The 16,346-nt window shown below is 42.0% G+C and overlaps 1 protein-coding gene across 3 annotated transcripts in view; it reads left to right on the forward strand.

Annotated features, from left to right (window-relative positions):
* The window catches only part of LOC115202053 (alpha-1,6-mannosylglycoprotein 6-beta-N-acetylglucosaminyltransferase B-like), an 82,657-nt gene that overhangs the window by 2,254 nt on the left and 64,057 nt on the right, over window positions 1-16,346 (forward strand). For all 3 annotated transcript variants that reach the window (XM_029765917.1, XM_029765910.1, XM_029765925.1), the window contains exon 2: window positions 314-426. In XM_029765917.1, coding sequence (XP_029621777.1) covers window positions 314-426 — 113 coding nt within the window. The remainder of the gene's footprint in view (window positions 1-313; window positions 427-16,346) is intronic.

A 16,346-nucleotide genomic window follows, 5' to 3' on the forward strand; every position in this document is an offset into this window, starting at 1 on the left:
CTGTCAGCTCCCGTTTGCCAAGCTATGTGAGGTGCACCTGACTACCCCCATGAAAAGAATTGCAACGCGTTAGACCAATGGCCATAGAATTCAAACTTGTCATCTTTAAGTTTCTTTGTTATTTTGCATCATCTTCTTGTGCCCCACTCCTTTTGTACTGTACAGCTCTTTTGCTTTCATTCTGACAGTTGACTCCCCCTTCTTCTCTTCTCCCCTGCCTTAACTCCCTCGTTTTTCTCTTATTGTTCCCCCTGAGTTCTAACCCTGAGTCTTGCTCTCTGTCTCCTGGCTGCCCTGGTCCCTGTCCCTGCAGGATCTTTGTGGTGGGGATCGGCTTCTTCAGCCTGTGCTTCCTAATGACCTCCCTGGGGGGGCAGTTCTCGGCCAAGCGACCCGGAGACACTCCCTTCACCATGCGGGCCGAAGGTAAGCTCCAGAATACAGACATTACAGCGTCTCTCTCTCGGTAAAGCCTGGCAGCCTCTGACTACATACGTTCTCTGCCCACAATAAACACGGATGAACACGCTCAGTGCAGCAGAAGCCCTTGATTGCAGGCAGCCGGCTGACAGACCTCATCAGTCTGCTGCTCACCAGGTGGGGGTTAGGGGGGCTGGGGAGATGGTGATGTGGGTCTTGTTATCCTCACCTCCCTGTAGTCTTGCTAAGATGTCACCCCCTCCAGGTCTTTAGTATTCACCCTGGTCAGTGTTCCGTGCTCTGGGAAAGCAGGCTCTTAAATTTCGGAGCACGTTATCTGTGTTTGTGCTATGTGCCCCTGCATTTATATCACAGTGCATAGATCATTTAGAAGAGTCAATGTTAGCTTGGGCACTGTTGCCTCTCAGCCTTATCACAGCCTGGCACTCTGACACTGTCTCATCCTCATAGGGCAATGTGGGCATTATCAGGTGACATAACCACCCAACAGAACAATAGAAAGTCAAGAGAACTCAGAATTATTCCTGTGCCTTGTTGTTTTACAGATGATTTGTTTTATGGTTTGTTCAGCAGTGATGCATGCTTGTAGACCTAAATGCTGCTGCAGTGCAGTGATAATACACAGTACAGTAGGAATCTCTAGTGACAGTTTTTTTTTGTCTGTGTGAAAGCCTGATCTAAAGCAGAATCCCTCTCTGTCCACCAAACTGTGGATAAAATCCATAAATGATGGATAATCTTCATATAATGTAATCCGCCGTGCTGCACGCCAACCCCAGCAGAGAGAGAGAGAGATAGGGAGAGGGACGTGGGCAGGCAGAGGAAGGCTGGAACGCTGCCTGATAAATTAACCACTCACAAGCTGCAGTCTAGGGAAGGCATTTGGCCCTCAGCTCATTAAACACTGTCTGCTACCCAACCAGGGAAAGCCTTGCTAAGTAAACTCTCTGTGTGTGTGTGTGTGTGTGTGTGTGTGTGTGTGTGTGTGTGTGTGTGTGTGTGTGTGTGTGTGTGTGTGTGTGTGTGTGTGTGTGTGTGTGTGTGTGTGTGATGAATGGGCAGGATGGAGGTCAGTGTTCATTGGAGCAGCATCAGGATAGTAGACACCAAGTCAGCTACTTCTGGCCCCAGGAGTGACACAGAGAGCCTGTTGACTGTGTAATCTGCTTTAGTGAGGAGGATCTTTTAGTGCACACACACAATTTGTGTTTTGCAAGAGGGAGGAAAAAGGCTAGGGGCCAAGTAAATGGGGGATCTTTTTACGCATTAGACCAACTGAGCATATAAATATATCCCAGATTGACTGTGATGGTAATAAGCCTTTCAGTAGAGCTCATGAACGGACCCGTAGTTGATAGAGGAGTTTAGATGTAGATGGAAGGGAGAGGAAGTATAAAAATGAGGAAACCCAACAGACTGGTTTCTAACGTAGGGAAGAGAAGGTTGCTTGATGAAAGGTGTTCCCCAGTGAACAGTTCTCTCCCTCAGCAGTTTGTTTTTATAATGGAACTCACTTACAATGCAACCACAGGATAAAGCCTCAACAAAACTGTTAGGACAGTCTACTGTTTTCTGTTCGTTATAGACAATGCAGTCATTAGAGGCAGCCTGAGCCTATCATAACATGTTGTCCTTAATGTTCTTTCAGAGAAGTCTAAATTAAATTTGAGTAGATACGGTATACTACTACACAATAAATGATTCTGCTGTAGGTTAGTGGGAGGACTACAAATCAATGAATCGTTTGTAGATTCTGCCCAGATCCTGTCTGTATAGTATCCAGCTCTGCAAGCTTTGATGCTATTTACATTGGATGATCTGTTTGTCTAGGGCTTTATTGGCTTGTTGTGTGGACAGGGAGAGAATTAGCAGGCATACAGGCTCTGTTGTAGGATTCTCCCTGGTCGGATTAGTGACCACACTGGAGATTTACACAATGTTATATGGAATTGATACCCAACAATGAAATAGAATAGATTCCTAAGGTTTCATACAGTGTTTGAATCTTGCATTTCAGTTACCTCTTCTTATTGATATGTATCAATTCAGACTTGTCTGAGTCAACATCAATACCAATCAATATAGTGTAGCCTATTCTCAGTGATTGCTGTTGCTCAATTCTTATTCATAGAGCAATATTGTACTATTTGCTTTTTCTGTCCCGTTGCTTTACCTGGCTACACCCAGTAGAACACTGAAATAATGTGTCTGTACAAACGTTTACCCCATTATTGGTGCAGGTAAAATTTTTTGGGGGATGAGTCTTGTCCGTGATGCAAAACTGAGTGATATCCACTAGATGTGCCAGCTGCAAAGTCAAAATGAGCTATATTGTAAAAATGAATGAAAACAACATTTAGGTTAGTGTTAGGCGTTAGCAGTGTGGTTGGGGTTGTATGACTTTGTGGCTGGGCCAGCTAGTGACCACTGAGCAGAGCTGCCTCCAGCACATGAGTCATCCCAATAAATGCTAACCTGCATTATGCAGGTGGTCTTTCATGGAACGTGAAACTAATGATGTGGTGGGGGACTATTTCCTGGAAAGGACGAAGGCATGAAAGAGGGAAACGTTTGATCCTCTCTATCTTAAAGGCTGCAGAGGTGTTCCAGGGGCTTCTAATAATGTCTTTGAAGCCCTCCCTCACAGAGACCCCTTTTTCCACAGGGGCTATTAATGTGACCCTGCCTGGCTGTTGGGTAGATGGAGAAAGGGTAAAGTTCATGAGCTCCAAGGTTTGCCCTTGGCAGGCTGATGCTGTTTAAATGGTTGATATACAGTAGTTTGGATGTAAACATATTTTGCCTATCCCCCCTGTACTGCTGAGAGATGAGAGGCAGAAGTTCCATTGTGCTGTTCTACAGACTCAATCTGAGTAGCTATTCTATCAGACTAGCTATACACACTCAATCGGTGCTAGGTACAGTACTGTAGCATCCTTTAAGGAACCACCCATTATGACGCTTCTGTGTGTCTATTCACTCAGTCACTCAGTTAATGCACTGTAACAGTGCACACAGTGTGTTTGTGTACTCGGCCTAAGGTGCTCTCTCAGCAAAATGCCACTGATGGATGTTGGTACACATGTAATTAACAGGAGGAGTCTGGTGCTAATATGGGGCCAGGGAAGTAGACTGGCTCACACACGTATTTGGCCCGGAGGCCAAGTGAGGGGTAATAACTCATGAAATCTCACCGCACATGTTGTTTACCCCTACATCTTGTAACCCATAGTAGGTCACGTATTACGTCAGACAACATAGTGGTTGGGCAGGAGCCACTAAGGTGAGGCTGAAACAGAGAGAGCTGATGAACTATTTTGCAGGATGTACACAAGAGTGAAAACGACATCTAATTTGACCTCCATTCAATGTCATGGCTATCTTGTCACAATGTGTTTGCGTGTTCATTGAAATGCTAATAATGCAGTTAAATCCATCATTGTGTTAAGACTTCCACTGCAGCTATGTTCGGTGATGCGTTCAAGACAACGATAGACCATGTATTGTGTAGCTCAGCAGTCATCACTACCTAAAGTAGAGCAATTAACTGAATTCTCAAAGTGAAGACACGACAGCCATGTTGTACAGATCTTTCTCACTCTGTTTTCCATGATAGGCAGTGACATTTGGCTGCAGAAAAATCCCAGGTTTCTACGGGTAGGGCGGCTGCACAAATGTTTTTGATTCTTAGCAAATCTGATTTCATCCACCAGGGTAAGAAGGCATGGGGTTCTGCAGAGAAGAGGGGAGAAACCTCAAAGATTCCTCATCTTGAGCAGCTGAAAAGATTGACATTCATCTTGATTCTGTGTTGATTGATCAAACCTTCATCCAGTGAAAACACTGTCACAATCATTAGGGATTTTCCTTGCGTTCTCACGAACATTATTTCTAGAAGAGAAAGTAATATGTAAAATTACAGTGCAAACCTTTTTAAAGTTGTATAACTAACTGGAAGTCAATCTGGATAAGAGCGCCTGCTAAATGACTAAAATGTCAAAATTAAATGTTATGAATTAGTTCTTTGGAGTGTTCAAGTATACAATGAGTGTACAAAATATTAGGAACACCTTCCTAATATTGAGTTGCATCCCTTTTGCCCTCAGAACAGCCTTAATTTGTTAGGACATGGACTCTACAAGGTGTTGAAATCATTCCACAGGGATGCTGGTCCATGTTGACTCCAATGCTTCCCACAGTTGTCAAGTTGGCTGGATGTCCTTTGGTAGATGGACCATTCTTGCTACACACAGGGGAAACTGTTAAGCGTGAAAACCCAGCAGCGTTGCAGTTCTTGACACACTCAAACCAGTGCGCCTGGCACCTACTACCATACCTCGTTCAAAGGCACTTAAATCTTTTGTTTTGCCCACCCTCTGAATGGCAAACATGAATGCTTAATGCTGAACACAGTAGTCCGTATATACTGTATTGTTTGAAGGAGTGTGTGTGTGTGTGTGTGTGTGTGAGAACTGGATGTGTGTACATTACATTGAATCAGAAGCCTATCACCGGTCTTTGTGCAGAGTCCCTGACTCAGAGGTTCCCCTCTTTGTGTTGTTGGTGGGGTTCGATTTCTTATTTACCCTGAAAATACCGGGCCACACGTTCTATCAGAACATAAGAATGGTGGTGGTGGGAGGTGAAATGTGAACTGAATGCTGACTGTAAACATTGTTAGTATCTACATAAAAGCTCCCCATTTAGTTCTACCTTATGTCTGCCATTCATACCAATGAAGAAGACTGGCCTCCAACTTGCTTTTGGTTCTCCTAAAATGTGTTTTGGGTTTGTTTGTGTCTGTGTATATTAGCTGTAGGGTTAATAGGAGGAAGAGGCAGGTTTTTAATTGAAGCCGTGGAGAAGCATAGACAGATACATTAGTGCAGATAGTTTCCTTTTTCTGGGCTGTTAGGTGCAATGAGGAGAGAGAGGATAAGTGACCGAGGTTGTCGGTCCTAATAGGTTCTGGTTCTGTCAGCTCCCCCATGGCTGCCGGGTACACTAGAGCAACTCAATCTCAATCAGTCTTCCTGTTAATGAATATCCGTATGAGGAGTGAGAGCAGCAGGGCTAGGGGAGTGTGAATCTAGCAGGGGAGAGGGGGGAGGGACTGACACCCCAAAAGGTCCTCAACCCAGAAAACCGCACACACACACACACACACACACACACACACACAGCACTCTCGAGTTATATGTGCCAACATTTCTCAGTTGTACATAATCCTGTACAAAACCCTATGAAAAACTGAAGGCTAATTGTCAATAGGGATAAGAAAGCATAAATGTCATGTTTTATGCGGAAACAACCAACAATTCAATACAGTATGGTATGTGCAGGGTCAGGTATGTGTGTCTGTCTGTGCATGTTATGGCCATTGAATAGATTTTATCGATATTTGTTTCTTTTTTGCTACTGTAGGTAGCATTAGTCGGCTGTACCTGTGCTAAAACCTGTATTTTTCATCTTATAGCTTATTCTCCATCTTCTTTTTAAATAGTGAGCCAACATGCCTTCAGCACTTTTATTTCCCTGACTGATCAAAACTCATTTTCTCATGCTCTCTCTTGTCTCTCTGCAGCAGACCAGAGGAGGCTGGTGGGAGGAGCTATAGGATGACAGGCTCATTGTAAAGACTAGGATGGAATTATTGGAATAATATCAAACACATAAAACATGTGGAAACCACATGTTGGACTCTGTTCCCTTGTTCCATCCCAGCCATTACAATGAGCCCGTCCTCCTAAAGCTACCCCCACCAGCCTCCTCTGCACCAGACATATAATGGCCATTATGTTTGGAACATCAAATCGCAATAAAATCGCAAGTATCAAATCACAATTGTGGTGGTCATTTCTTTATTATCAAATGAGGAGAGACAAACTTGTCACACAAGTCAGAGTTATACTTAGTCTTTATTCACTTATTAATAAGGAAAGCAGGTCACACACACACAAGTGAATGATGTGAGTGTTCTGCAGTAACGATGGCTGTTCGACGAACCACACTTAGATGATGTGTTGAGAGCCATGAGACAAAGGATTCAACTATCTTTTATAGTAAAGATACTCCCCCTTAGTCTACATGACAACAGATGTGTGGAATGGGTCAGAAGGTTAGGATTCGTATGAAATAAATGAATAATTCACAGCAGGCAGTATCTGCTGTAAAGACTGTTCTCATTGTGTGGAAACCAGGGTCTTGCACCCAAAACAAGGTTCCCCTCATCATTATCCATACCGGAGCCATCTCTCCCTGGTACCTTCATCAGACCAGAGCAATCTCCCTCACATGAATGGAATGTGGCTTGTTAGGTTTATCACCTAAGGCATCGTAAATCTACTGTCAGCACTAAGCCCCAGAGGCCCCCTTTCAGTTTACACAGACACAATAGAGTTCTAAGATTCTATTCTGTTGCATAAAACAACCATTTGATGCAATAAGAGTATTATAACAATCTTGTAATTTTGCTCTCACACAGTACATAAACTGTAGAATTGTGAGAATTGCAATTGTTGTGTCTTTGGGGCACCATTAAACTGAAGACATGTTTATCAAATAACTCCCTGTAATTATTATTACGCGATTAAACTGATTAATCGTTTAACTGTAATTAACTAGGAGATTGGGGCAGCAAGGAAAATATTCAGATTACAAAGTTATAATTTTCCTAATATAACTTTCCTATATTATAACATTATATATTATATTATAGTATCTGACCGATTATCTTCTGGTTTAAATGGTGTATTCTCTACCTCGTCAGTCTCATTCCAAACGTCGTAAATTGTTGTTATCTGCACGAACCCAGTCTTCACTATGAGTCATCCATACATCAATTGTCTTAAAATCATTTATTTACTAAACTAAGTAATTCACAGAAAGCATACAAACAGTAGTTATCGTTACACAGAAATGGTAGAAGAATGTTCCCTAGTGGGCTAAACCAGCATGGCGGCTTGTTAAACAAAAGAGTAGTGGGGGGTCAGCGGAGAAGGCACAACAGAGTTGATAAATATTAACAATTGATATGCTAATCCTTTGCACATGAACGCTCACTCATTCGGGAACAATTGCAATCAATATATATTTACGCTCAGTGTGTCGTCGGGATCCTTGTTGGAGAGTTTTTGTCCTGTTGGAGAGTTTTTGTCCGCATTCTCTCTCTCTCGGTTAGAATGGTTCTTTCAAAGCGACATTCATTAATGTCATTATAGAATGGATGTTTCGTCGGTCTTCGCGTTCAATGATACCGAATTTCTAGCTGCAGACTAGCAATTAATATCAAAGACTTGTTATTATTCTGTCGGTATCGATAGTCTAAAAGTTTAACCACGTGGTATGGTCAAAGTTCAGTAGAGGAATGCATGGTCAAACCTTGGCGCTCTCTTCTGAGGTAAGCTGGTCTGAAGAAAGAAATTCTAGGTGGGGGTTTTAGACTGAACATAGAAAAGCTTGTCACATGATGCCTTGTCCTGTCTGTGTCCCTGGGGGCGTGCCAATGACTGAGTTAAGCTTTGTACAGAAATACAATTCTCTCACATTAACATCAGTACATAGCATCTCCACATATTCCAAATAGCTTTAATCTTATTAAATCATTTTATACAACCATTAGATGTAAGTCTCATCGCTGAGGCTAGTATATAAACCTTAGTATGCTAATATGGCCATATTGTCTCTAATGAGCCTCACAAAATTGTACCAAGCGGACCAGTTCGTAGCTGGATTCTTCACCAATCTTTTATACCTTCACCAGAACATAAATGCCGTTCGGTTCTCCAATTCTGTGAGGTGGAAGAATCCTTTGTTCTTTCCATGAAAACACTCCCACATTCCCCTTTGGAATTTTACGACCCCTCTCACAAGGCCTGGGTAGGTAGGGGGAGGGTGCATAGAAAACCCAGAGGGCAACGTCATGACACAATACATATAGTATCGGCACCTAAGTATGGTGATAATATCATACCATGAAGTCCCTGGCAATTCCCAACCCTAAACTATAGCGCTTTCTTTTTCTCATCCTACTCTCTCTCTCCTCAGCAGCAGTCCTTGTTCCTCTACTTCACCTGGCATCTCATCTCATCACACACACACACACACCAGACACACACACACACACACACTTAGCCATTTAATACACATACTTGGCAGGTATTGATTTCATCTGACGATTAAGTCATGCATTTACTTAATCAGTCCAAACATATACCCGCTGTTTAAATAAAAAATGAGGGATTTTCACAAGGCTAATAAATACATCATCCAGATGTTGGAGCGAGTGCGTCTGCAGGATTAGCGCAGTGTGATGAGACACAATACACAGCTATCCCTCTGTGATGCTGCTGGAGTGTCAGCCCAAATCCACACCCACCACAGGAGGCTGAGGAAATGATGCCCACAGACAGCCACAGTAGCAAAAGCAACACAGAGGTTGACATTAGGCAAAGCATGGCTTGGCAAACACAAGCATTAAACTGTATCATGTTTGTGTGTCTGAAGCCTTACTGGATTACAGCGTACTGTATGCACACACAGGGCATGGATGCTGCTTTACTGTCTACTCCACAATGGTGGCCATGTTTTTCTATCTTTTGCCAATTTTCCATTGATAGATTTGTTAAAATTGACTAGATTTCATGATCCATGCCACAAACATTTTGATGAGCATTACTGCCCAAAAACTAGGAGGATGACTGTTCACGATTGTTATGTTAACTCACAATGACGCATAGCATGTCTCATGCTCTTGTAGTTTCCTGCAGTCAAATGACCAAATCGCCCTCTAGTGGCTTCATAAGTGGAATGTTATTCATATTTGTCATAATTAATAAAAATTATTTAAATTTTTTAAAAAGTTGCTATATTTCAGTCTTCTGTGATGTACATAAAGTATAATATTGGGATGCAAACTCAAAATGTAATATTTAAACTCCATATCTGACATTGTACAGGTGTCTTCTTTTTTAAGCCCATAACAATGTGTGTGAGGTGTATACTTTTGTTTCAAAGTAGATTTGTTTAAGACTACCAAGAAACACTCTGTGTGACCCTGATTTAGCCCACTACAGTAAACGGTTCATATTATTTTCAGAACGAAGTACACAGGCTCTTACAGTGCTTTGCAGAGAGGGACATGTTCTTTTCTGAAAAGGTCTGGATGAAACGCAAAAAAAGTAAGTTATGTGGGAATGCCCTTTGGCAAGGCTTTCATCTATCTGAACACTTGTATTTCAATCTAAATTACATGCGGCTCAGGTTCAGAACTAACAGTCTCCAGGCAGTAAGAGCTCTCAGCTAAATGAATCTTAGCTGGAGTGATCAATAAACAAAGTTGGAATTTGATTAGTACTATGACATTATATTGCCAACCAGGGCAATATTCACTTCACACCATTGAGTCATACATGCCTTATTAACCCACTAGGAGCCCCCCTGGTTCCTGAACTTATCTGTCCTCACCTCAGAGGCTCTGATGACGGGCTGCAGGAAACCGTTGTGGTTCAGACGCCAGACTCTCAGGACCTATAACGTTAATATGTGTCCCTACTAAAAGTCAATGAGAGAGCAGACAATTAGTAACTGTTCATGCAAAGCTGCTCGGAAAAGTACTACACTGATCTAATTAATTCTTCCTATGAACAGATGTTTCTCATCCTAGCTGGCAAGAAACATAACACATAAAAAAAAGTGGTGAATGTAAGCAAATAATTTTTTCAGTTTCTAACAACCCATAGTACAGCGAGCCATAAAAAATAAAGTGAAAGTCTGTTTGCTGTCCATCTATGTGACCAGTCCCATTTGGGGCGAGCTATTTCAAACCAGTGGTGGAGGCACAGTGACTGTGAAATGAGACTGGCCGACCAGTGCTCCGCTCTCAGCTTGCTACGGTATGGCTATCTAATTAGAATTTGTTCATAAAATCGATTGTGTTGTGGCACTTACGAAATGGAGTCGTTAAGGAGATTAGTTCTTGTTAAATGGGCCCTTTATTAACCAGTAGATGAGGAATGACATGGCAACGGCCCACATTAGCACACAGATACTATCGGCAAACCGGCTGCTGAAACCACTAACAGCGCAGGACTTGGTGAAAACACAATAGCCCATTCACCTCCAGGGGATAGACTAGTCGCTGGCGCAATAAATAGAGGTAGCTGATGAACAATAGATTGCGAACATATATAAAATGTACTCTGTGGGAGGGGTGTTAGTTTCCATAATGATGATTTATGGGCGAAACGTGTGAGAAACGTTGTTATTGTGAAGCTACGTTTCAGTTCCACCTAGACTCAAAGCCCAGGGGCAGTGTTTAGACTCAATGCGGCAGGGAGAATATCCCTGGAACTTGGCACCTGCTTTATAGCCTCTATTCTGGTTGAGATACCGTCTCTGTAAGCCTCATGCTCCCCTGTTGAACAAATGCATCAATAGAATTACTCTTGATATTGAAAATTATGAATGACATCTACATGGATAATTTTTTTGCTATTGAATTATTTCAATCCCTAGCATTACTGTAGGGCGAGCGTATACTGTCTTTCAGCATTCTATAACAGTAATTACCAGGAAAATAAGGGAGATGTTCTTTGAAGTGTTTCTGTACATTACAGATCTCCCTCCCTCTCCTTTGAGTCATGCTGTTGCCAAACTGGTCCAGTCTGGGGATTTCATTTAAATGGATGCGCATTCTATGTATGTACAGTTGAAGTCGAAGTTTACATGCACTTAGGTTGGAGTCATTAAAACTCGTTTTTCAACCACTCTATACATTTCTTGTTAACAAACTATAGTTTTGGCAAGTCGGTTAGGACATCTACTTTGTGCATGACACAAGTAATTTTTCCAACAATTGTTTACAGACAGATTATTTCACTAATAATTCACTGTATCACAATTCCAGTGGGTCAGAAGTTTACATACACTAAGTTGACTGTGCCTTTTAAACAGCTTGGAAAATTCCATAAAATGTCATGATTTTAGAAGCTTCTGATAGGCTAATTGACATCATTTGAGTCAATTGGAGGTGTACCTGTGGATGTATTTCAAGGCCTACCTTCAAACTCAGTGCCTCTTTTCTTGGCATCAAGGGACAATCAAAAGAAATCAGCCAAGACCTCAGAAAAAAAATAAACATCATGGAACCACGCAGCCATCATACCGCTCAGGAAAGAGACGCGTTCTGTCTCCTACAGATGAACATACTTTGGTGTGAAAAGTGCAAATCAATCCCAGAACAACAGCAAAGGACCTTGTGAAGGTGCTGGAGGAAACAGGTATAAAAGTATCTATATCCACAGTAAAACGAGTCCTATATCGACATAACCTGAAAGGCCGCTCAGCAAGGAAGAAGCCACTGCTCCAAAACCGCCATTAAAAAGCCAGACTACGGTTTGCAACTGCACATGGGGACAAAGATCATACTTTATGGAGAAATGTCCTCTGGTCTGATGAAACAAAAATATAACGGTTTGGCCATAATGACCATCGTTATGTTTGGAGGAAAAAGGGGGAGGCTTGCAAGCTGAAGAACACCATCCAAACCGTGAAGCACGGGGGTGGCAGCATCATGTTGTGGGGGTGCTTTCTCTGCAGGAGGGACTGGTGCACTTCACAAAATAGATGGCATCATCATGAGGAGGAAAATTATGTGGATATATTGAAGCAACATCTCAAGACATCAGTCAGGAAGTTAAAGCTTGGTCGCAAGTGGGTCTTCCAAATGGACAATGACCCCAAGCATACTTCCAAAGTTGTGGCAAAATGGCTTAAGGACAACAATGTCAAGGTATTGGAGTGACCATCACAAAGCCCTGACCTCAATCCTATAGAAAATGTGTGGGCAGAACTGAAAAAGCGTGTGCGAGCAAGGAGGCCTACAAACCTGACTCAGTCACACCAGCTCTGTCAGGAGGAATGGGCCAAAATTCACCCAACTTATTGTGGGAAGCTTGTGGAAGTTAAACAATTTAAAGGCAATGCTACCAAATACTAATTGAGTGTATGTGAACTTCTGACCCACTGGGAATGTGATGAAAGAAATAAAAGCTGAAAAATCATTCTCTCTACTATAATTCTGACATTTCACATTATTAAAATAAAGTAGTGATCCTAACTGACCTAAGACGGGGAATTTTTACTAGGATTAAATGTCAGGAATTGTGAAAAACTGAGTTTAAATGTATTTGGCCAAGGTGTCTGTAAACTTCCGACTTCAACTGTATGAACAGCTCCTGCTGTCAGCCTTAGTGAATGAAGTGAATGAAGAGAAGCCTATCTAGCCTGTTTTCTTTATTCACTCTAGACAGGTATGGAAGATGTAACCATGAAAGGAAGGCATTTTAGACAAAAGCGTGTCTGTATATTTACACACGGGCACACTTGTACACACACACACACACACACACCGTGAATCTCCAGTGCAGGAAGATCAATTCCATTCTAATCAGTTTTTCCCCCCTGATTAAGTACTTACTCCTGAGTTTGTTTTGTTGTGTGGTTTAATTTAAAACTGTTTCGTTTTTTCTGACAAAGGTGACTTTCTCTTAGACGGTGACAAATGAAGTCTGACAGTGAAAGCAAGTGAGTCTGCACACAATGCATTTTTAAAAGCCTAATACGCTTGATGAATGACCACATAAAGGTTAAGCTCTATTTCATTCACACCACAATCACAACATTTTGGGGCTGTTGTCGGTCAGTGTCACTGTTCTCAACGACTCAGACTGCCAGACATAGGTAAGGATAAGGCTATTATTTAGTTTTGTATCTAGACTTTTGGTACAATGACCTAAAAGGAACACTCCTCTTTTAACAACTTGTTAACCAGAAGCTGTACTATTCTCATTGAACTGCAGAGCTGGTTATATTGATTCAACATTCTGTTTGACTTGGGTGTGCTCTTTAGTTAATAAAATCTCCATTGAGGAGTTAGAGCAGAGTAATTAGGTAAACATAAGGGAGAGCATGGCCGTGACATGTGAGTGTGGTGTGGTGGAGAACTGAGTTGACCCTGGTATAATAGCTACGGGCTCATTCATTGACCAGGTGAGGGCTAACAGCATCATTCTGGTTCCCTTGCTCTCTCTGGGTCATGGGAGCCGAGAAAGAAGGGAAAAACAAAAATGTCAGCCTAATTTGTTCCCTTCCTGTTTGTCCCTGTGCTCTCTGCCTCAGTAATGAAGGTCAAATGAAGGTGTTTTTTATTTTTTTAAATCCCAGCCCCTGTCCCCGCAGGAGGCCTTTCATCGTAAATAAGAATTTGTTCTTACTGACTTGCCTAGTTAAATAAAGGTTAAATAAATAAAATAGAGAAACTCCTGGATGTTGTGGTGTTTTGTCAAGGTGCACTGAAAATACCACAGGGCCTGGCTGAGATATTCATGGAACATCTGTCTGCAATGCATTGCATTTCAAATGCAATCTTGAGTGAATCTGTATTGTGACGCAGCCTTTGAAAAGGCATTAAGCCTCATTTTTAAATGTGTTTTATTTCACCTTTATTTAACCAGTTAGGCTAGTTGAGAACAAGTTCTCATTTATAACTGCGACGTGGCCAAGATAAAGCAAAGCAGTTCGACACATACAACAACACAGAATTACACATGGAATAAACAAACATACAGTCAATAATACAGTAGAAAAAGTCTATATACAGTGTGTGGGCAAATGAGGTAAGATAAGGGAGGTAAGGCAATAAATAGGCCATACTTGTGAAGTAATTACAATATAACAATTAAACACTGGAATGATAGATGTGCAGAAGATGAATGTGCAAGTAGAGATACTGGGGTGCAAAGGAGCAAAATAAATAAATACTGTATGGGGATGAGGTAGTTGGATGGGCTATTTACAGATGGGCTATGTACAGGTGCTGTGATCTGTGAGCTGCTCTGACAGCTGGTGCTTAAAGTTAGTGAGGGAGATATAAGTCTCCAGCTTCAGAGATTTTTGCAATTCGTTCCAGTCATTGGCAGCAGAGAACTGGAAGGAAAGGCAGCCAAAGGAGGAATTGGCTTTGGGGGTGACCAGTGAGGGTAACCGGGTGGGTGCTGCTATGGTGACCAGTGAGCTGAGATAAGGCGGGGCTTCACCTAGCAAAGACTTGTAGATGACCTGGAGCCAGTGGGTTTGGCGACGAGTATGAAGCGAGGGCCAGCCAACGAGAGCATACAGGTCACAGTGGTGGGTAGTATATGGGGCTTTGGTGACAAAACGGATGGCACTGTGATAGACTGCATCCAATTTATTGAGTAGAGTGTTGGAGGCTATTTTCTAAATGACATTGCCGAAGTCGAGGATCGGTAGGATAGTCAGTTTTACGAGGGTATGTTTGGCAGCATGAGTGAAGGATGCTTTGTTGCGAAAAAAGGTAGACGATTCTAGATTTAATTTAATCTTCATATTGTTGAATGGATAGGTCGTGGGAGTGGGGAAGCAGGAGGATTGTCCCCTAGGTTCTGTGTTGTACTTAGCCCAGGGATTGATTGTTTAGTTAGATTAACTCATTTTGGATGATGCTGACAGTATGGATCAGAGGCAATGGTGCTTTTACTTCCAACATGTCTGATTTAACTGGCAGTTCTCTTTGTCAATATAGCAGTTAACCACACAACAGATCTCTATCACTATCTATCACTTATCTATCTCTCTGTCTGTCTGTCTCTCTGTGTGTGTAAAGTAATGTAGTTTACGGACATTCAATCAGTAAGGCTAGACTGAATGGATTGTCACTTTTCATTCATCTAGTAAACTCATATAATTCCCATCACTACCTCACTCATCAGCATAGCTCAGGGCAACTCCAGTCCTGAGGGGCCTGATTGGTGTCACACTTTTGCCCCAGCTAACACACCTGACTCCAATAATCAACTAATCATGATCTTCAGTTAAAAATGCAATTAGTTTAAATCAGGTGTGTTTGCTAGGGATGGGGGGGGAAATTGATGACACCAATCAGGCCCCCGAGGACTGGATAGCCGGTATTTATAGGGTAGTGCCTATAACATTACCTCATCAGTATAGCCGGTATTTATAGGGTAGTGCCTATAACATTACCTCATCAGTATAGCCGGTATTTATAGGGTAGTGCCTATAACATTACCTCATCAGTATAGCCGGTATTTATAGGGTAGTGCGTATAACATTACCTCGTCAGTATAGCCGGTATTTATAGGGTAGTGCCTATAACATTTCCTCGTCAGTATAGCCGGTATTTATAGGGTAGTGCCTATAACATTACCTCATCAGTATAGCCGGTATTTATAGGGTAGTGCCTATAACATTACCTCATCAGTATAGCCGGTGTTTATAGGGTAGTGCCTATAACATTACCTCATTAGCATAGCATCAGGTCTCTCCTCCTCCTTTACTATTAGCAAGCGTGTGGAATGTCATTCACCTATTAACTTCCCCCTATGATCATGGCACACTAAGGCAGTTCAACCACGGTTGCTGATTAACCTATGGACTCACTCGTGCAATAATTACTTTCATCTCTTTCAACCAGTAGACCCCTTTCTGTGTTTGCAAACGTTGCCGCACGAGGGCGATGTGCGCAAGTTGGTTGCAGAACACGGGGTTCTTATAGAAGGCCAGCAAAAAAAGCCTCGATTTACATGTTGCTTATGAGTGCATTTCACACTACTTTTGGATTATAATTGGATTTTAAGGCTTGTATGAATGTCCTGTTTAATATAATGTGTCATCATCGCAAATCAACGGCATTATACTTAGAAAACACTTCAACAAGTACAATTGGTTAGCTTTTGCTACAGACTACATCAATGAGCGTTAGCATTCTAGCTAACAAGTGCTGCATCCCAAATAATTATTTAGCAAAGATCACAACCAAATATAATCTTAGCGACTGTTCAAGCAAGAATCAAAACATCATTGTAAGC

Source organism: Salmo trutta, chromosome 1 (genome assembly GCF_901001165.1).
Source record: "Salmo trutta chromosome 1, fSalTru1.1, whole genome shotgun sequence".
Classification (NCBI taxonomy): Eukaryota; Metazoa; Chordata; class Actinopteri; order Salmoniformes; family Salmonidae; genus Salmo; species Salmo trutta.